Genomic DNA, 22,946 nt, shown 5'->3' with positions numbered 1-22,946 from the left:
GATGATTGATAGACCTCTTTTGGTTCTGACTCCCATTCCTGTGTAACGTGCCATCTTCCTCTGCCGGAAGAGCGGTGGTGATTTGGTGAGCAGCCCGTGAATGTGTTGAGATACATGTTGGTGCAGATTGCGGAAGCAGCAAAGTTGTGATCATGAAGAGTTGGGGATGTGTCGACGGAAGTGTGAAAGTTGTCAGGACAGTGAAACGCCGTCCAAGTTGTAACTTTTTTTTTCCGATAAATTTAGAGTACCCAATTCATTTTTTCCAATTAAGGGGCAATTTAGCGTGGCCAATCCACGTAACCTGCACATCTTTTGGGTTGTGGGGGTGAAACCCACGCAGACATGGGAAGAATGTGCAAACTCCACACGGACAGTGACCCAGAGCTGGAATTGAACCTGGGACCCGTGAGGCAGCAGGGCTAACCCACTGCGCCACCGTGCCGCCCTTCCAAGTTGTAACTTGAAACCAGTAGAATGTTTGTGCCAATTGAGAAACGAGAAACAGATGTTGAGCGGGTGTTTATCGGGAGAGCTGCTGTGGTGCAGTGTTGCGTTGTGTTTTGAAAGGAAGAGCGTGTGTAGTGGGGGTTGGGGAGGGATGGATTAACAGTGCTTTGAAGAAAGTATCGTGTTTCAAGGCTTCATTCAGAGAAAAACACAGGAAGATTAAATTTGAACCCTTCACTATCCTGATCACTTGCTTTCTACATCAAAGCCGTTTCCTGGTTGCAAAGCGACAGGTTCTGCAACCTTTCTGACTTTAGTTGCCTGCATATTTTTCCATCACTGGCACTTCAGTCGCTCTGCAGAAGGTCCACGATCAGGACTTCCAGGGATCCTGGAATTTGGCATTCCTCTGAGCACTGTGCTTAAAAAATGTGCTGTCCCCTGGGTCACTGTCCGTTTGGAGTTTGCACATTCTCCCTGTGTCTGCGTGGGTTTCACCCCCACAACCCAAAGATGTGGAGGTTAGGTGGATTGGCCATGCTAAATTGCTCCTAAATTGGAAAAAAATAAATAATTGTATACTCTTAAAAAAAATGTTTAAATGTGCTGTCATATCTGTGAAACTAAAAGCAGAATTTTGACACAAAGATCATCTGCCTGAAGTTAATGCCAAACTCTTTGGAAGACTGATTATTATTGCACAGATTGTTGCTCTTGTAACTGGAAATCTATAATTTCACCATGGCAGATCAATCATAATGTTCAGGACACTCAAAGAACGACTTGTTTCGGATAGCCATCACAAAGTATCCACTTGTACTTTAAATGTTAATAAAATATTTTAAAATACATATTTATTGTAGCAGGAGTGAACATTTGGCTCAGTGGTAGGATTATCCGGAATGATTTAAACAGTGCATTAACGTCCAGTGTGGGACGATGGGCGGGCAGGCTGAGAATGAACACTGGTTCAGTGGCAGCATTTTCCCCTTGCAGGCGAGTCTAGAACTAGGGGGGGTGCTATTTTAAAATTAGGGGTCGCCAGGGCAGCACGGTGGCACAGTGGATAGCACTGCTGCCTCACGGCACCGAGGTCCCAGGTTCCATCCCAGGTTCTGGGTCACTGTCCGTGTGGAGTTTGCACATTCTCTCCGTGTCTGCGTGGGTTTCGCCCCCACAACCCAAAGATGTGCTGGGTAGGTGGATTGGCCACGCTAAATTGCCCCTTAATTGGAAAAAATGAATTGGGTACTCTAAATTTATTTTTAAAAATTAGGGGTCACCTTATAGGACAGAGATGAGAAGAATCCTTTCCTCTCAGGGAGTTGCGCAACTTTGGAACTCTGCCTCAGAAGGCGGGGTCATTGGTTACTTCTAAGGTGAAGGTAGATTGATTCTTGTTAGGATAGGGAATCTAAAGTTTTGGGTACAGATGGGAAAGTGGGACTCGAAACACAAACAGATTAGTCATGATCTTATTGAATGGCAGATCAGGCTCAGGGAGCCGAAAGGCCAACTGCTGTTCCTATTTCATATGGGCGGCAGGGCGGCACAGTGGTTAGCACAATTGCTTCACAGCTCCAGGGTCCCAGGTTCGATTCCCGGCTTGGGTCACTGTCTGTGCAGAGTCTGCAAGTTCTCCCCAGGTCTGCGTGGGTTTCTTCCGGGTGCTCCGGCATCTGCGTGGGTTTCACCCCCACAATCCAAAGATGTGCAGGGAGGTGAACAGGCCACACTAAATTGCCCCTTAATTGGAGGAAAAAAAATAATTGGGTGCTCTAAAAAAATTTTTTTTTTTTAAAGTACCTGGATGAGTACTTGGCACATCATAACATTCAAGGTTATGGGCCAAGTGCTGGCAAGTGGGATTAGGTGGGCAGGTCAGGGCCTTTCATGCGTCGGTGCAGACTCGATGGGCCGAAGGATCTCTTCTGCACTGTAGCATTCTGTGAAATAGCAGACCAGACCACCGACTCTGAATACTGGATCAACAGATCGACAGCTGGCAAGAGTAGACGTATCCGATTATTCCTGTCTGTCTCTTCCCCTCCACTCACTCAGAAAGCACTCTAGCCGTGGCTGCAGCACACTTAGCAGTAGGTAATACTGAAGGTAAAAACACTGGGATTTGATTTGATTTTTTGATGAAATGAAATGAAAATTGCTTATTGTCACAAGTGGGCTTCAAATGAAGTTACTGTGAAAAGCCCCTAGTCGCCACATTCCGGCGCCTGTTCGGTGATTTGATTTGATTTGATTTATTGTCACATGTACCAAAGTACAGTGAAAAGTATTCTTCTGCAGCCGAGGAACGTACACAGTATGTACATAGTAGACACAAGAATAATCAACATTGACAAATGGTACATCGACAAAACGGAGGTTGTTGAGGTGTCTCGAGTGGCTATCGAAGAAGATTGTGGATAGATCAATTGCTTCACAGCTCCAGGGTCCCAGGTTCGATTCCGGCTTGGGTCACTGTCTGTGCGGAGTCTGCACATCCTCCCCGTGTGTGCGTGGGTTTCCTCCGGGTGCTCCGGTTTCCTCCCACAGTCCAAAGATGTGCAGGTTAAGTGGATTGGCCATGATAAATTGCCCTTAGTGTCCAAAATTGCCCTTAGTGTTGGGTGGGGTTACTGGGTTATGGGGATAGTGTGGAGGTGTTGACCTTGGGTAGGGTGCTCTTTCGAAGAGCCGGTGCAGACTCGATGGGCCGAATGGCCTCTTTCTGCACTGTAAATTCTATGAATAAGAATGTTACACATGTGATTGTATTCCCTGGTGAATGACTCCAGAATCGTGTGTGTGCACATGTCTCGGGTTAGTGTTCTGCCCTAGGGAAAGTCGTGTTCCTTCGCATGCATCTGCTCACATTGATCTCATGTAACCAGTCATATCAACTTTTTCACTGTGTCCTACAGGATTTAATTGGGTGAATCAGTTACTTTGGGATATTGCCTCCACCAGTCAAAGTGGATCTAAAGACTGGAAGCTTGGCGGTCGTTTTAAAGTCAAGTTACTGGAATTTGAAGATGGTGAGAAATATGAGGTATGTAGCTGAGAAATTGTGCTCCAGTCCTTTAAAGAAACAGAAAGGCTTGTATTTATGTAGTGCTTTCCACGGCCACCAAGGACAGAATTTTTCAAACGCCGAGTGGGCTTGCCATAGACACGAATGTTTACGAGATCTCTCACCTCCCCCTACCCGTCTCCCCCACTCCCCTCCTATCCACCATTATCATAACTCCAGGCCCTGCCCACTGGGCTTGGCCCGCCCAGTCCCATTGTTACCAGCAGGCCCCCCCCCCGGAAGCCTCCCATCCACTTCCTCTCAAAAACACCTCAACCAGTATCGGTCCCCTCCCCCAGCTTTTCACACCTCCGAGGCCCATCGAAACCTGTTCTACCAGCGCTGATGGCCACAGCCCCTCCCCCCCACCATACTCCCGTTCACTGGCCAGCTTAAACCAGCCAGTGGGGAGGCCCCTGCCCAGGCGCCAGGAATCGCCTCCCCCCTGCCCGGTCCCAGGAAAACAAAGAAATCCCCTTCAACACACAACCCCAGTGTAAACACACAAACCCCAAAGAACCATCATTGCAAAAGGAAATCCCAACTCTCACCTTGTCCAAATAGGCAACGTCAACTCATTTAGCACATATAACAACATGCAGTGAAAAATAGAGCTACATACACTCCTCCACCCCCCCCCCCCCCCGCCCCTACCCTCAGTCCAAAACCAATACTCAGTCCCATTTCTCACTTCTGCCTCTGCTTTCACAAACGCCTCCGCCGCTTCCACCGTCTCGAAATATAAGTCTTTGGAGTTGTAGGTCATCCTCAACTTAGCCGGGTACACTATGCCGAACCGCACCCTGCTGTTATACAGGGCCGTCTTCACTCGGCCGAAGGCCACCCGCCTCCTCGCTAACTCCACAATAAAGCCTGGTACATACGTTTAGCAGCTCCAGCCCACTGCACCTCCCGCTTCTGCTTTGCCCAACTCAGTACCTTCTCTTTTACACGGTACCTACAAAAACAAGTATTAACTGCTCTTGGCGTCTCATTCGCCTTTGGTTTAGGCCTGCATGCCCTATGAGCCCGATCCAGATGCCAACATCTTGGCAAAATACTCTGTCGGCCTCGGGCCCTCCACCCCTTCGGACAGGCCCACGATGCTCAGGTTTTGCCGCCTAGATCTGTTTTCCAGGTCCTCCACTTTGGCTCTCAGACCCTTGTTGGCCTCCACCCTCCGCAGCTCCTTATCCATCGAGGTGAGCTGATCACTGTGTTGCACCAAGGCCTCTTCCACTCCCTTCAGTTTGTCACCCTGCTCCCGCACCTCTACCGATGTCCTAACCGATGTCCTCGACACCGCCGCCTTCACTGGGGCAATCGCCTCCTCCACCAACACCTTCAATCCTGCCATCATCTCCTTCCTCCTCACCTCCATGTGCTTTGCAAATTGTTTTTCAAGTTCCGCAACCATCACCTCGGTCATCTTTTCTGCCGTAAGGGCAGCACGGTGGCGCAGTGGTTAGCACTGCTGCCTCAAGGCGCCGAGGTCCCAGGTTCGATTCCGGCTCTGGGTCACTGTCCATGTGGAGTTTGCACATTCTAACCATGTATGCGTGGATTTCGCCCTCACAACCCAAAGAGGTGCAGGTTAGGTGGATTGAGCACGCTAAATTGTCCCTTAATTTGAAAAAATGAATTGGGTACTCTAAATTTATTAAAAAAAGATCTTTTCTGCCGTGAACAGTGCGGCCCCACCCAGCGACCCATCCTCTGCCTTCCTTCCAGTTGCTGAGCCGGCCCTTCCCCTCAACGGCGAACCTTTATTTGCCCCCTTCTTCACGGCAGCTTTCCTTTGGGTTTTGGACATCTTTCTTCCTTATGTCTTCCTGCACTTATTTAACCAAAAATTACCCCTGGGACCGGGCATTAAATCCTAAAAAATCAAGCCTCGAGCAGGAGCCATCCAACGTGCGACCTCCTCCTACATGCCGCCACCGGAAGTCAGATGATCTAACATCTTAATATTGAATAATATTACATTGGTACACAAGTGTCAAGGAAAACATAATCACCTCTGAGACCCCTTTACATTATGGGCAAAATTAAGGGGGCTATGGCGAAGATACATGTAGACCCTGAGGCCCAGTGAAAATACTTCAGGACCGAGCAGGGCCCCCATGCATTCCTGGCAAATGTCGAGGATGAGCTCAGCCGATTGGAACGCCTCGGCATCATCCAGCCAGTACATTTTGCTGATTGGGCAGCGCTGGTAGACCTGGTACTAACCTAACAAAACTGTATGCCTGTGTGGGGATTACAAATTGACCGTAAACAAGGCCTCTCGTCTGGACAGGTACCCAAAGATAAAAGACCTTTATGCGAACCTAGCTGGGGGTCATTCCTGTCGTGTTAGGTACACTGGTCTAACACTGGCTGCAACTGGATGCAGCTTGGATCATAAAGATACTCCAGACCTTGAAGCTAGTTCAATCAGGTTTATTGAACTAATAGCACAGTTAGCACAGTTCCCTGTGAGTTTGACTCTCTGCTAACTTAAGCGTGGTTACTCTGTCTGACTGAACCAGACTAGCTCTTAGCCACGTGGTGGGGGTGTGAGATTGTAACAACGCCCTTGACTGACTCTCTCGATGTTCATCAGTGGAAAGAGGCGGAGAGTGAGTGCCTTGTGTCTTTTATAGTCAGATCCCACCCCTGAGTGTCCTGCCTGCTTATTGGTCATGTCCTGTTCCCTGTGTCCATTAGTTGCTTGGCTGTATATCATTATGTGTGTCCCCGCATATCATGACAATTCCTTTTCCAAGCTTGATATGAGTCAGGCCTATCTGCATTTGGAGTTGGACGCCGATTCCAGATGTTACGTGACCATCAATACCCACAGGGACCTCTATGAACATACGAGGTTGCCACTTGGAGTGTCATTATATAATTTTCCAGCATATCATGGAGAACATCCTCAGAAGGCTACCGCGTGTGGCGGTCTACGTGGACGCCATCCTAGTCACCGGAGCCACGGAAAGGGAGCACCTGAGCAACAGGCAGGAAGTCCTCCGCCGGTCTTCCAAGGCAGTCATCCACCTCAAAACGGGAAAGTGCGTTGTTCACGCCAAGGAAGTCACGCACTTGAGATATCGAGTTGATCGAGACGGCCAACACCCAGCTGAGGAGATGGTGCGAGCGTTAAGACAAGCCCCTACTCCGGAAAACACAACAGAGTTGCGGTCGTTCTTGGGTCTATAAACTACCACAGGTCATTTATTCCTAACCTGGTGACTACCCTCTCACCGCTACATGCATTTCAGAAGAAGCACCAAGAATGGGCATGGAGACTGCCTCAGGAGGAAGCCTTCGCCAGGGTAAAGCTGCCACTAGTGTCGTTCGGGGTTGTTGACCCATTGCGACCCTTCCAAGCCCCCTTTTGGTAACGTGCGACACCTCGCCTTATAGCATCAGGGAAGTATTATCCCACCGCATGGAGGATGGATGGAAGAGGCCAATACCATATGCATCACGGACCTTGGCCATGGTGGAAAGCAATTACACCCAATTCGAAAAGGAAGGACTGGCCATTGTCCTTACAGTGAAGAAATTTCAGCAATATGTATATGGGCATCGATTCACTATTGTTATGAACCACAATCCATTGCTAGGGCTTTTTAAAGAGGGCAAAGTGATCTCGCCAATAGCGTCTTCCCGGATTCAGCGATGAGTTCTATTGCTAGCGGCGTACGAGTACATATTCGAGCATCACCCAGGCACGCAGATCGCGAATGTGAATGTGCTGAGCTGGCTCCCATTACCATCAAGCCGGCCATCGCACCAAGGTTATTTCAACGCTGAACATTATGGACACCTTGCTAGTTACCGCAGACCAGATACACGACTGGACGCAAAGGGACTCAGTATTGGCGAAAATACCCCATATCGTCTTGTAGAGGAGCCACAAGGCAAGCTGCCCAAAGATCTACAGGCCTTTGACAGCAAGATGCAGGAGCTCAGTGTGGAAGACGGTATCCTTCTAAAAGGGGCTTGCACTGTGATCTCAAGCCAGGGCAGGTGGGCCATACTCTAGGACCTGCACAACCAACACCCAGGGATGTTGAAAACGAAGATGCTGGTCAGAAGCTATGTGTGGTGGCGCAGTGGTTAGCACTGGGGCTTCGGCGCTGAGGTTCGAATCCCAGCCCTGGGTCACTGTCCGTGTGGAGTTTGAACATTCCCCCCGTGTCTGCATGGGTTTCACCCCCACAACCCAAAGGTGTGCTGGTTAGGCTAAATTGCCCTTTAATTGGGAAAAGAAAATAATTGGGTACTCTAAATTTAAAAAATTTTTAAAAAAAGACTGGCCCAAAAGTGTACCCCACGCCAAGAGCATCAGAAGCTTCTGTCAGTCGCACCACTGCTCCCAGGGGAAATGCTGGGCTTGCAAGCCGATTTTGCCGGAAGGTTCTGTATTTTTAATTGTGGTATTTTTATTTGTGGTAGACACCCACTCCAAGTGGCTGGACGTCCATCAGATGTCATCCACCACGTTGGAGGCCACCATGGAGAAGCTACGACTCTCCTTCAGCACCCACAGCTTCCCGGAGGTGCGCATTACAGACAATGCTACCCTGTTCCCCAGTGACGAGTTTGCACACTTTATGAAGGCAAATGGGGTGAGACACATCTGGAAGGCCCCATACTACCCTTCCTTTGAAAGGGCTGACCGTGGGGGAGGGGTGTTATAATCCCCATGAGACTCACGGGGCCGACCTGATTGGTCTCTGCAGGAGCCTCATGGAGTATGAGCTCCACCACTGAGGGGAGGAGGCCCATCCGTGGGTTCATTAATTCCACAGGATAAAACCCGGCCCAGGATAAAACCCAGCCCAGGTAGGAGTCGGGGGTCCTGAATGGTCCTGGCCAGGACTGTTGCTTGTATGTTACATTTCCTAAACCAAGGGTTGGAAAGAAACCTTTTTTGACTCCCTTTCCAGACTTCTTCTTGACTACCATAGATTCCAAATCCAGTAACCTAACTGCTATGATACCAAACCCTCGTGTTAGCGATGCATCTCCAAGAATGACTGCTAAATTGTTTATATTGCAAAGACCACCATTTAAACAATGGACAATCTCAATGTCAATGCTCGTGCATTTTATATCTGCGCGTGGATATCTGTTGAGGACCAGGATTGCATTTTGCTGCAGTTTATCTTCCTTATCTCCCTGGTTGTCCAGCCTCACCCATGAGGAATACCCAGGGGTAAGGTGCTGGTGGGTGCCTAGATCCCAGGAAACGTAATGCAGCCGAGAGCCAGTTCCATCAGTTGAGAGAGATAAATTATAGCACGAGAATTGCTAAATGGAAAAAAGAACAAAGCTTGTCTCCTCCCATCCTGACGATAAAATGATAATGGAATTATTGACTAATCAGGGTAATCTAATCAATCAATTAGTCAACTGTTTCTTCCGAACCTTACCACATGTCATGTCCAAATTTACTCAAGTACTGAAGTATTAATGAAAGCCATTTCCTTTTCCTAATCTATAAAATGTCTTTTTTTGTACATATTTTGGTCTGATACTATCATCAGGTTTACGCACTGGTTTGTGGATTTGAATGAACGTATTACTTGTTACTAAAGCCAGGAAGGTGACATCCATTGTGCTGCTTCTATGCAATCTGCTCATCGATGTTAATGAACTAAAGTACTGTCTCATTTGAATGCACAGCGCGTATTCCCTTCATGTTGTCTCTGTGTCCCAATTACCTCATTATAAGCCCTCATCTCAAAGCATTGTCTCGGGAGCACTAATTTGTAAAAAAATGGCCTTGTCCGATAAAGTTGTTGACGTTGTTTTCATAACATCCTTTCATCGAATCGTACTTGGTATTTTTCACTGTTGTTTCAGAGCACTCTTGATCCGTAAATTGTTTCTCTCAGCGTGTTGCTGACCAACGAACCAGCTTGTAAGGATCGCCACTGGCACCAAATTGATTTGACTTAAATAGGATAACCTACTTATATTGAGCACTTTCAGTGACTAGATTTCAAAAAGTATTTAATTCACTGTAAAGTTCTTTGAGGCATCCTAATAGCGGGGAAAGGCACCATGTAAATGCAAGTTTGTTACTTTGACATTGAGATCCAATTGAGGTGTGCTACACTGAGGTGTGAGCGGTACAAAGGAGAGGGGATGACCAGACAGCACCTAGCATTATTAACACTAGCCAAAGCCACTGCACGGGATGCTGTAACCTATTAAGCTGCAGTTCACAGGCTGTTGCAGTTTTGCTTCATGCAAGAGATAAGTTAAAATTATTATGTTGCTTTTAACAAAGTGAAGGTTTGAGCCTATTTTCACAAAGAGCAGGAGCATCTATCGCAATAACAAGTTAATAATTCAGACTTAAATTTATTATAAACCCTCTTTTCTTGCAAACCGAGCTACTGATTGAGAAGACGGAAATCAATGTTAAAGTGAATGAGCTCCTTGCACTGATCTACTGTCTTCTTGGTTAGTCATGAAGGCCCTGCCCTCTCAACCTTGTCCCTCATCTGAGGTGTGTTGAGCCTCAGGTTAAATCGCCACAAGTCAGCTCTCCCCCCCTCAAATTGGAAAGGAGCCAATGGTCATCTGGGGCTATGTGACTTTACCTTTTATGGTAAGAAGTCTTACATCACCAGGTTAAAGTCCAACATGTTTGTTTCAAACACTAGCTTTCGGAGCACTGCTCCTTCCTCAGGTGAATGAAGAGGTTTGTTCCAGAAACATATATATAGACAGATTCAAAGATGCCAGACAATGCTTAGAATGCGAGCATTAGCAGGTGTAGCGCACAAAGACTCCATGAGACGAAAAGAGTGAAGTCGATGAGGCTTTATTAAGCGTGTCTGTTCCCCAGCAGCCCGATAGTAAACTGGCCTGCGGGGGAAGGCACCGGCTTCTTATACTTCGCCTTCAGGGCGGAGTATGAGGTCAACGGCCAACCAGGACCTGGGATCTGTCAGCCAATGACATTAGGGCTTCCAGTCCCACATGACCCCCAATACATACTACCACAGCAGGTGATTAAATCTTTACAGATCCAGAGATGGGGTAACCCCAGGTTAAAGAGGTGTGAATTGTGTCAAGCCATGACAGTTGGTAGGATTTCGCAAGCCCAGGCCAGATGGTGGGGGATGAATATAATGCGACATGAATCCCAGGTCTTGTGAATGCGACTGATGAACCTGGCATTGACACGACTCCTGACGGCTTAAGCATACATATTGAGACTAGGGCAGCGGCCTTCCGGAGGGGTCCAATTCGACTCTTTCCTCTTCGGTTGCCGCACCGCAGATCTCTTGGTCTGCTGTTCCGGTTCATTGGTAGTCTCCTTGGGTTCGCTGTCAGCCTCTTGGGGTCTGTGGAAGAATTCCTGGAGCCTCATTCGCCTGATGAATTCCTCCGTGTCTGCTGCGAGACTGATGGGGTCCATTTTGGTGGTGGTGCAGAAATTGAGCCCTCTGCTGAGGACTTCGATTTTGTCTGGTTGAAGGGTGTAGTCCGATAAGTTGACAATAGATTTCCCTGTATTGTTTTCTACTGTGGTCCCAGGGGTGGCTTGGTTGCTGCTGGTGGTGATGCCGAGTTTCTCAAGCTTCCTGTTCTTGGTGTGCATATAGGTGGCATAGTATCGTTGTCTCATCTGTTTGGCGGTGTTCCGCAGCTGGTCTGCTGCGTCCTGAGCCCAAGTTGAGAATATGGCCTCTATCTTGGTTTCCAGGTTGTGTCGTCTGCTGTAGAGCTGGCGTACGAGGTGGTTGAGGAGTGTGAGAGAGGTGCGACGGCAGAGTCTCTCAGCGTAGTCAGTGTTGTAGGTCGACTTGAGTGGGTTTGTGATCTCTCACCCTTTTGGGATCTTGTCTGCTTTCTTGCATCTTTGTAGAAACGTAATGTCAGTGTCTATATGCGCGGTCTTCCTGGAGATCCTCTCCACTTTGAGCCGGCAGTTTGCGGTGTCGATGGTAGCCATGATGTGGAGATGCCGGCGTTGGACTGGGGTGAGCACAGTAAGGAGTCTTACAACACCAGGTTAAAGTCCAACATGTTTATTTCAAACACTAGTTTTCGGAGCACTGCTCCTTCCTTTGGACCCATGGCGAAGAATCACTGAAATGACGACACGATGACATCAATAAGTTCCATCCCACCATCAGACTCACCTTGGACTACTCTCCAAAATCAGTTGCATTCTTGGACACACTCGTGTCCATCAAGGACGGTCACCTCAGCACTTCACTTTACGGCAAGCCCATGGATAACCTCACAATGCTCCACTTCTCCAGCTTCCACCCTAAACACATTAAAGAAGCCATCCCCTCTGGACAAGCCCTCCGTATACACAGGATCTGCTCAGACGAGGAGGAACATAACAGACATCTACAGACGCTGAAAGATGCCCTCGTACGAATGGGATATGGCGCTCGACTCATCGATCGACAGTTCCAACGCGCCACAGCAAAAAACCGCACCGACCTCCTCAGAAGACAAACACGGGACACAACCGACAGAGTACCCTTCGTCGTCCAGTACTTTCCCGGAGCGGAGAAACTACAACATCTTCTTCGCAGCCTTCAATACGTCATCGATGAAGATGAACATCTTGCCAAGGTCATCCCCACACCCCCACTACTTGCCTTCAAACAACCGCGCAACCTCAAACGAACCATTGTTTGCAGCAAACTACCCAGCCTTCAGAACAGTGACCACGACACCACACAACCCTGCCATGGCAATCTCTGCAAAACGTGCCAGATCATCGACATGGATACCACCATTACACGTGAGAACACCACCCACCAGGTACGCAGTACATACTCGTGCGACTACGCCAACATTGTCTACCTCATACGCTGCAGGAAAGGATGTCCCGAAGTGTGGTACATTGGCGAGACCATGCAGACGCTGTGACAATGAATGAACGGACATTTGGATTGGATTTGTTTATTGTCACGTGTACCGAGGTACAGTGAAAAGTATTTTTCTGCGAGCAGCTCAACAGATCATTAAGTACATGGGAAGAAAAGGGAATAAAAGAAAATACATAATAGGGCAACACAACATATACAATGTAACTACATAAGCACTGGCATCGGATGAAGCATACAGGGTGTAGTGTTAATGAAATCTGTCCATAAGAGGGTCATTTAGGAGTCTGGTGACAGTGGGGAAGAAGCTGTTTTTGAGTCTGTTCGTGCATGTTCTCAGACTTCTGTATCTCCTGCCCGATGGAAGAAGTTGGAAGAGTGAGTAAGACGGGTGGGAGGGGTCTTTGATTATGCTGCCCGCTTTCCCCAGGCAGCGGGAGGTGTAGATGGAGTCAACGGATGGGAGGCAGGTTTGTGTGATGGACTGGGCGGTGTTCACGACTCTCTGACATTTCTTGCGGTCCTGGGCCAAGCAGTTGCCATACCAGGCTGTGATGCAGCCCGATAGGATGCTTTCTATGGTGCATCTGTAAAAGTTGGTAAGGGTTAATGTGGACATTCCGAATTTCCTTAGTTTCCTGAGGAAGTATAGACGCTGTTATGCTTTCTTGGTGGTAGCGTCGACGTGGGTGGACCAGGACAGATTTTTGGAGATGTGCACCCCTAGGAATTTGAAATTGCTAACCATCTCCACCTCGGCCCCATTGATGCTGAGAGGGGTGTGTACAGTACTTTGCTTCCTGAAGTCAATTACCAGCTCTTTAGTTTTGCTGGCATTGAGGGAGAGATTGTTGTCGCTACACCACTCCACTGGATTCTCTATCTCCCTCCTGTATTCAGACTCATCGTTATTCGAGATCCGGCCCACTATGGTCGTATCGTCAGCAAACTTGTAGATGGATTTGGAACCAAGTTTTGCCACGCAGTCGTGTGTGTACAGGGAGTAGAGTAGGGGGCTAAGTACGCAGCCTTGCGGGGCGCCGGTGTTGAGGACTATTGTGGAGGAGGTGTTGTTGTTCATTCTTACTGATTGTGGTCTGTTGGTCAGAAAATCGAGGATCCAGTTGCAGAGTGGGGAGCCAAGTCCTAGGTTTTGGAGCTTTGATATGAGCTTGGCTGGAATTATGGTGTTGAAGGCGGAGCTGTAGTCAATAAATAGGAGTCTAATGTAGGAGTCCTTGTTTTCGAGATGCTCTAGGGATGAGTGTAGGGCCAGGGAAATGGTGTCTGATGTGGACCGGTTGCAGCGGTACGCGAATTGCAGTGGATCAAGGCGTTCTGGGAGTATGGAGGCATCGCGTGGCATCGCGTGACAATCGCCAGGCAGGAATGTTCCCTTCCAGTCGGGGAACACTTCAGCAGTCAAGGGCATTCAGCCTCTGATCTCCAGGTAAGCTTTCTCCAAGGCGGCCTTCAGGACGCGCGACAACGCAGAATCGCCGAGCAGAAACTTATAGCCACCTGAGTACACATGAGTCCAGCCTCAACCGGGACCTGGGATTCATGTTGCATTATATTCATCCCCCACCATCTGGCCTGGGCTTGCGAAATCCTACCAACTGTCCTGGCTTGAGACAATTCGCACCTCTTTAACCTGGGGTTACCCCTATCTCTGGATCTGTAAAGACTTAATCACCTGCTAATGTTTGCATTCTAAGCATTGTCTTGCATCTTTGACTTTGTCTATATGTATGTTTCTGGAACATACCTCTTCATTCACCTGAGGAAGGAGCAGCGCTCCGAAAGCTAGTGTTTGAAACAAACCTGTTGGAGTTTAACCTGGTGTTGTAAGACTTCTTACTGTGCTCACCCCAGTCCAACGCCGGCATCTCCACCTCATGGCTGCCTTTTATGAGAACTTTACCTTCCATGAGGAACATTTCTACAAAGATGCTTGTGAATGCTCCTCTTGGACCTTTTTAAGTTCCCGTGTTGTACAGGAGAGGTGGAGTCTTGTTGAGATGGCGGGGATCCCGACCCATGGCAAGAGGCCAGGGAAGGGCCGCCGAACCATAAGCAAATTGGGCTGTCCTGGAATCAAAACCTCAGGCAGGATTCCTGCCAAGCTAGAGTTGCCAGACAATCCGAGGCCAGTGGCTCTTGCATTCAGCAGCACCAAGTGGAGGCTGTGGCTGCTGCCGTAAGAGCACCCCCCCACCCCCAGGATTGTCCAGAGCTACGTGTAAGTAATGTAATCCTGAAGTCATATTCGTTGATCAGACCAAAAGGTACTTTGACAGAGGGACCCTTACCAACGCTGGGAGCTGACAAGCTGCTCACACGGTGACAGGCCCACTTGCAGTTGGGTTAACACCACCGAAGGCAGGATGAGGCCCTCGGGTGGATTTTAATTGACCACCAATGGCCTCAATTGGCAGCCGAACGGGAATGTCAGCCATGAGCCTGCCTGACCAGAGCCTCATTCGGATGGAGGCAAGAAGGCAGAAGTGTTTGGGTACAGCACCATCCTGCCTAAGTGCATGCCCTTTCCACCTCCAAGCGGGCCAACTGCGAGAGCGCCAATTCCACCTGAGGACCTGAATAAAGGCCGTCCAGCTCATGGAAGCTGTTTCTCCTCATCTGTGAACCTGTTACGTCCAGCTGGATTTGGGTACTGTTTATGTTTCCTTCTTTATCCACACTGGGATAAATGAATGACAGTTGTTGCCCTGAAAGCTCTATTTAAAGCGTGTTACTATGACACTGCAGAGGGAGCTTGGTCGCATGCCTGTGCTGTACCTGATCTGGTCTAAGTATCAAGTACTATAGCTGCCATTATTGGTCCACTGCAATGTTCCTTTGTTCACTCTTCAATGCATTTGATATAAAAACAGGAACTACCTGAAACACTTGCTCAACAGGCAAAACAGAGTCTGTTGAGATAGTAACTGAATTAATGTTTTGGATGGGTGATCTTTTGCCAGAATGCATATAGTGAGATGTCAGCAGAAAATTATTTTTGTAAAGTGTGGACTCATCTCTGTCTTTATTCCTGTGTCGTTATCCTTTCTGGTCTGCTATTTATTACGTATTTGTTTATTTAAGATGATGAAAAATGAGCCATCTCCCAGGGTTTATGGCACGCATAATCATTACGACAATCTACCACCATCTGTACTTGAGAAGAAAACAAAGGTAAGATTACATATTAAATAGCAATGCACGGTAAGGTGAGATCAAGCAAAGATTTTAGTCACCACAATTGAATCTTAAAAGGATTCAATTGCTCTGATCATGATCCTGTGTGGCCAGAAATAAGACCATAGAAACACAATTAGAACAAAAATAAAAGAATTGGATGTCAAGTTGCGGGGTTTCAGACAACTTACTTGAGCTGGCACTGTTCCGAATTTTAAGCATTCTATGAAAAGTAGAAGTATACATAGAAACATGCATAGAAAATAGAAACAGGAGGAGGCCATTCGGCCCTTCGAGCCTGCTCCGCCATTCATTATGATCATGGTTGGTCATGAAATGAAATGAAACGAAAATCGCTTACTGTCAGAAGTAGGCTTCAAATGAAGTTACTGTGAAAAGCCCCTAGTCGCCACATTCCGGCGCCTGTTCGGGGAGGCTGGAACCGTGCTGCTGGCCTGGCTTGGTCTGCTTTAAAGTTCATCAAGTTCAATACCCTGATCCTGCCTTCCCCCCATTTCCTTGATCCCTTTATCCTCAAGAGCTACATCTAATTCCTTCTTGAATTTACACAACATTTTTGCCTCAACTACTTTTGTGGTAGTGAATTCCACAGATTCACCACTCTCTGGGTGAAGAAATTTCTCCTCACCTCAGTCCTAAAATAATTTTCTGCTAACCCCTTATCCTTAAACTATGACCCCTAGTTCCGGCTATTTATAATGACAGAACTGCTTTGGGTAAAAGTGGTTTAATAATTGATCTGTGCAGGAATTAATCTTGAGTGTATGGAATTATGTGGAATCTGATTGGGGTGGTTGTGATTCAACCAGTCTTTCTCAAACCTCTGGGTCGAATTATTTAGCGTTCTCTCTGTCTGTTTGCGTTGCTGTCAATTAGCCAATTGGATAAGGTACTGGAGAGTCACAGGGACCTGTGTGGAAATACAATATCGGCACCCAAGGACCTCGGGAAAGAAAATAGACATAAAGGAAAGGAAAGAATTGACAGTTATTTGTTATTTCAAGCACACTTTGCACATTGTTGGTTGGACCAGTGCCCAGTATGAAGAACCACAGCTGGTAGAGTTCCAATTGAAGTCCAGTTCCATACACAAACCAGTTCACAAACTTGACTGTCATCACCATGAAAGATCGGGGGCAGCACGGTGGCGCAGTGGGTTAGCCCTGTCGCCTCACGGCGCCGAGGTCCCAGGTTCGATCCCGGCTCTGGGTCACTGTCCGTGTGGAGTTTGCACATTCTCCCCGTGTTTGCGTGGGTTTCGCCCCCACAACCTAAAGATGAGCAGGGTAGGTGGATTGAACACGCTAAAGTTGCCCCTTAACTGGAAAAAAATGAATTGGCTACTCCGAATTTATTTATTTTTAAAAAATGGAAGATCTGAGTATAGGTCAGACAATTCTTTATAGAGACAGAGGCTGAATCCTACTACATTAGGACTTAATCTAATGGCCAGATGAAGAATGGAATTAATATCATCATTGGAGCAAGCTACTTCAAAATTATGAAACTGGGGGGAGTCAAAATGTTTATTTAAAAAGAGAAGAGTAGTTACAAAGTAGACCTGAGTGTTCTGTCTTCCGGTAATGCAGACATTATCACCTGAGTGCTGATTGGAATCATAGAATTCCTACAGAGCACAACGAGGCCATTCGGCCCATCAAGTCTGCACCGACCCTCTGAAAGGGCACCCTGCCGAGGCCCACTCCCTCACCCTATCCCAGTAACCCCATAAGCTGCACATCTTTGGACTGTGGGAGGAAACCGGATCACCTGGAGGACATCTGCTCCGACAGAGGGAGAACATGCAGACTCCACCCAAACAGTCACCCAAGGTCGGAATTAAACCTGGGGTCCCTGACACTGTGAAACAGCAGTGCTAACAACCGCACCACCCATACCAGGTCTGCAAACTACACCGGAGGGGTTCCTATTATTAATGAGAAAGCAGAATAGGTGTTGATGATATTCTGTTTTGCTCCCCTCAATATTACAGCAAAGCAGATTAAGCAAATTTCTCGTGTCACCTCTCTGCTAACCCAGGTGCTGGTGGTGTTTCGCAATCCCAAGGACAATGCAGTGTCGTATTATCACTTCTATCAGAATAACCCTTTACTGCCGAACGTTGTATCCTGGGATGATTTCTTCAAAAAGTACATGATTGGAGAAGGTACATGTCTTGGCTACCATTACTGTTGAGTTTAATCTTTTCAGGCTGCATAATTCTTTTTGAATTTCGATCACAAGTTAGCTTTACCGTATCAGCACACTCCTTACTGTTTGAAAAGCTGGCTTCAGGATATAGAAATGTACACAGCTAACTATCAAGCAACAAAACCCCGCTCTACTCAGCGAAACTCTCTAAACAAAATTGAGGGATTAGAAGTCTTATCGTTATTGTCTACCGTTTCTTGTTGCAATGAAACCCAAGCTTCTCTTTCATTCTGACTTTCTCTTTCCTCTTGTAACCTTCAATTCAAAAGACCATGACAGGGGATGTGTGGCAGAAACCCGCGCCGGGGGTGCGCCATCAGCGGGAACGGCCGGAGAATTCTGGCATTAGCTTACATGAAGAATCTGGGGCGTCATTCTCCGACCCCCCAGCGGGTTGGAGAATGGCCGTTGGCCGCCGTGAATCCCGCCCCCGCCGGTTGCCGAAGTCTCCGGCACCGGATATTCGGCGGGGGCGGGAATCGGGCCGCGCCGGTTGGCGGGCCCCCCCCGCTCGATTCTCCGGCCCGAATGGGCCGAAGTCCCGCCGATAAATTGCCTGTCCCGCCGGCGTAAATTAAAGTACCTTTCTTACCGGCGGGACAAGGTGGCGTGGGCGGGCTCCGGGGTCCTGGGGGGGCGCGGGGCGATCTGACCCCGGGGGGTGCCCCCATGGTGGCCTGGCCCACGATCGGGGCCCACTGATCCGCGGGCGGGCCTGTGCCGTGGGGGCACTCTTTCCCTTCCGCCTCCACCACGGCCTCCACCATGGCGGAGGCGGAAGAGACTCTCCCCACTGCGCATGCGCGGGAAACTGTCAGCGGCCGCTGACGCTCCCGCGCATGCGCCGCCCCGACATGTCATTTCCGCGCCAGCTGGCGGGGCAACAAAGGCCGTTTCCGCCAGCTGGCGGGGCGGAAATCCCTCCGGCATCGGCCTAGCCCCTCAATGTTGGGGCTCGGCCCCCAAAGATGCAGAACATTCCGCACCTTTGGGGCGGCGCGTGCCCGTCTGATTGACGTCGTTTTGGGCGCCAGTCGGCGGACATCGCGCCGTTTGGGGAGAATTTCGCCCCTGAAACCCAGAACTACCCTGATTATAAGCTTAGGGACATCCAAAAACACAAAGATACACCAGCTTCAGAACTGGAGCTGTGGTATGTTGTATGTATCTTGGGAAAGAAGGCATAAGTCCAGACAAGTCTGAAAAGAAATACCAATCTTGAAGGCACAAGCTAGCGTTATTATTTAGGGAATGGGCAAGGAGCCTGGAGCACGCCGCAGGCCTCCAAGCAAAACATTTACATTTGAATGTTTCCAGTATTGTGCAATCTACAATGAACATGATTTTGGCATTGTCTGTTTGTACCAATTCTACAAAATTTCGGTCAGTTTTAAATCAGATTGACTAGTAGGCCCAGGCCGATTTTCCCGATGGACTGTCAGCTGATTCACAATCTGCAAACTCGTGAGCCAACAAACCAAACAGTACCAGGCAAAGCTGAGAATTAGTCCCCAAAACAACAGGCCCAATAAGGAATCCTTGGATCCTAACTGCCCTCCCTACACTGGCATCTTTCTGAGAACTCCCAGCCCTCACAATACTTGCTTATTGATGGCGATCTCGGATCAGCGTCAGGTGTAACCATCCCAATTCAAGGCCCACGCCTGCCTGCTTCAACACCGTTCCAGCTGGCCTCACATAGGTAATATAACAATACCCAGATCTTAAAATGGACAAGGCCAAATGAAGATTTGATTGCTGGGCCTGTTTCAGACCCCACTCACACCCCCCCCCCCCCCCCCCCCCCCCACACCCCGAGACATGCGCACACACATGCTATCTGTGTTCTACAAGCAATGTCACTCTATTCAGCAGAGAAAGCAACCAATTCAGCTTTGTGAAATGGACCATTGCCTCCTGACTTGATATTTAGCTTTGACCCTCGGAGACCTCGGACCTTGGGTTTTGCTGTTTCTGGCATTAGTAACTTTTTGAAATACTGAAACTCAGCAGGAGTTCTCCCGGTCTCCTACTCTAACTCTGGCGGGAAAAATACTAGACCTTCAACCCACATGTCCAATGTGGGCGAAAGGAATAGAAGAGTTGTTTGGAGCGAAATGAAATAAGGTGGGAGGAGGTTCGTTTGAGAGACTGGCTGGTTTTTAACCTGTAAGTTAAATATGTAACTTTTCAGGTAGCTCCACTGGTCCACCAATCGAATGGCAATTACATTTCTATCCATATTCATAATGGAACCTGGATATGAAATATGGGCAGCACCACCACTGGTGACAGGGTGGTATTACTGTGTGACATGTTTACGTAGGCAGTTTCCATTTTAATTTAGACTGGAAAAGTATAAAGGACAGAATGTATGATTTGAAAATAATTTATGTCTATGTGCCCCAATCTGCTACCCCTCAGCCTCTAGCCTGATCTCATCTGCAGACTACCTGTCCATTGGTTCTCCATATGCGATACTTTGGGACTTGACTCTCTTTGCGGAATCGCTAATTCTAGACACAATTACACTTTAACTTTTGCTGTTGTTTCGTTGTTACTTCAAGAAATCTGATTCACAGGTTTTAGTGGAAGGCGCATACTCTGATAGATTAACAATTCTGGTAAATCACAATAGGCCCATTTGCAAGGGGCAAATTGCATTAACAGGGGTGTTGTGTTCAACAGTGGTTGATGCTGGGCTGGGTTGATGCTGATGCTGGGTTGGCAGTGTGCAGCACGGTAGCATTGTGGATAGCACAAATGCTTCACAGCTCCAGGGTCCCAGGTTCGATTCCGGCTTGGGTCACTGTCTGTGCGGAGTCTGCACATCCTCCCCGTGTGTGCGTGGGTTTCCTCCGGGTGCTCCGGTTTCCTCCCACAGTCCAAAGATGTGCGGGTTAGGTGGATTGGCCATACTAAATTGCCCATAGTGTCCAAAATTGCCCTTAGTGTTGGGTGGGGTTACTGGGTTATGGGGATAGGGTGGAGGTGTGGACCTTGGGTAGGGTGCTCTTTCCAAGAGCCGGTGCAGACTCGATGGGCTGAATGGCCTCCTGCACTGTAAATTCTATGATTCTATGCTGCATCACCAAGTGTTGTGTGAACACGGTTACCCTTCTGTTTGTGGACAATGAGGAACTCACTTACGGGAATGGCTCTTGGCACTGAGCCTTTGACTGTGCGACTGTGCCTTTGGCTAATAGTTTTCTCTTTGACAATACTTCTTCATTCTTAAACCAGTTTGCTGGGGTTCCTACTTCGACCACGCCCTCACCTGGGAGAAGCACATTGATGATGAGAATGTGATGCTGATCACATATGAAGAGCTTAAAGAGGTCAGTAGATATTCTTTAAAATGCAAACTATATACCACATAGATTCACACCCAGGACTCGTTTCCATGTCTTTTGTTGGTTATTGCCTATTGCAAGAGAATTATAATTATTTTTTAAAAAATTTAGACTACCCAATTCATTTTTTTCCAATTAAGGGGCAATTTAGCGTGCCCAATCCACCTAGCTTGCACATCTTTTTGGGTTGTGGGGGCGAAACTCACGTAAACACGGGGAGAATGTGCAAACTCCGCACGGACAGTGACCCAGAGCCAGGATTGAACCTGGGATCTCGGCGCCGCGAGGCAGCAGGGCTAACCCACTGCGCCACCGTGCTGCCCACTTACAAGAGAATTATTGCCGCAGCTACAGGCTGTAAGTTTAGACAGACGACCGGCGGCAGTTCGCAGAATGACCAACCTTAATTTTCCTCTTACTGGGGGAAATCCCTGCTGCTTGTTGTGCCGCAACTTTGCAAATGTGTCTGAGAATGTTCTCAGCTGTATTTCTAGTAAAATACTAATTTGAACCACCACATTTATATTACAGCGCAGGTAACAAGTTTGGGAAATTCTTAACCTTTGATTTCATCACAGTGCTGGTGTCAGGCATAAAACTAGCCATTGATCATGAGGATCAGTAATTGCACTGATGAAGAAAAACAGAGCGAATTTGGTTTGTTTTCCAAGAAGGGAAAGCCCCAAATGGATAGACGTTTGCAAGATTAAAAACAATTGACAAAATGATCTAATATTTCATGTTGTTCAAGCAGCAAGGCACAAGATGGAAAAGTTAGGAAGATTGGATTGAGGAGGAATGTCAGATGGAACCCGAACAGTAATAAGATTGTAGAATATATTACAACGGTGGTTGTTGAAGTAAGCAGTATAAATGAGTGCCATATGTAAATCGACATGTTTCAATAGAGAAAAGGCTGGGTGACTGGAGTTGACTTATATAAAAAGAGGCAGGACAATTAGTAATAGAGTGGGAAGTTGCATTTTTAAAGGGAGAAAGATCCATGATTCCTGATGCATTGCCACTTCTGAAATTAACCGGAACCTAACTAGCCGGTAGTTCATTGTGTCAGGGGGCGGCACGGTGGTGGAGCAGTTAGCACTGCTGCCTACTGCGCTGAGGACCCGGGTTCGACCCCAGCCCCGGGTCACTGTCCGTGTGGAGTTTGGACATTCTCCCCGTGTCTGCGTGGGTTTCACGCCCACAACCCAAAGATGTGCAGGCTAGGTGGATTTGCCACGCTAAATTACCCCTTAATTTGAAACAAAATGATTGGGTACTCTAAATTTACAAATAAATAAAAAAGTTCACTGTGTCAGAAGGTCACGATCCCATAATGTGGGATGATGCAGTACTGAGGGATTTTGTTTTATTTTATTATTTCACAGGATTTGGGCTTTGCTGTCTGGGCCAGCATTATTGCCCATTATTAATAACGCTTGAGGACACAATGATGAGCCACATGCTTGAACTGCAGCAGCCCAGGTGGTGTAGAGTCACCCAGAGTTCTGGTAGGGAGGGAGTTCCAGGATTTTGACCCAGCCACAGTGAAGGAACAGTGCTATATTTCCAAGTCAGGATGGTTCGTGGCTTGGAGGGGAACTTCCCCTGTGTCTACTGTTCTTGTCCTTCTGGACGGTAAACGTCACAGGTTTGGAAGTTGCATTCGAAGGAGCTTGGTGAGTTGCTGCAGTGCATCTTGTATATGCTGCACACTGCTACCACTGTACGTTGGTGATGGAGGGACTGAATGTTTATTTTTATTTGTTCATGGGATAT

The 22,946-nt window shown here is 47.9% G+C and overlaps 1 protein-coding gene across 1 annotated transcript in view; it reads left to right on the top strand.

The window, feature by feature from the left end:
* sult6b1 (sulfotransferase family, cytosolic, 6b, member 1) overlaps positions 1-22,946 on the top strand; it is a 40,395-nt gene that overhangs the window by 7,910 nt on the left and 9,539 nt on the right. Inside the window, exons 2-5 of the mRNA XM_072512469.1 lie at positions 3,372-3,499; positions 15,490-15,579; positions 17,644-17,770; positions 21,058-21,152. Coding sequence (XP_072368570.1) covers positions 3,372-3,499; positions 15,490-15,579; positions 17,644-17,770; positions 21,058-21,152 — 440 coding nt within the window. The remainder of the gene's footprint in view (positions 1-3,371; positions 3,500-15,489; positions 15,580-17,643; positions 17,771-21,057; positions 21,153-22,946) is intronic.

Source organism: Scyliorhinus torazame, chromosome 1, assembly GCF_047496885.1.
Source record: "Scyliorhinus torazame isolate Kashiwa2021f chromosome 1, sScyTor2.1, whole genome shotgun sequence".
Classification (NCBI taxonomy): domain Eukaryota; kingdom Metazoa; phylum Chordata; class Chondrichthyes; order Carcharhiniformes; family Scyliorhinidae; genus Scyliorhinus; species Scyliorhinus torazame.
Note: the sequence above shows the minus strand (reverse complement) of the source record. Positions and strands in the feature narration are given on the sequence as shown.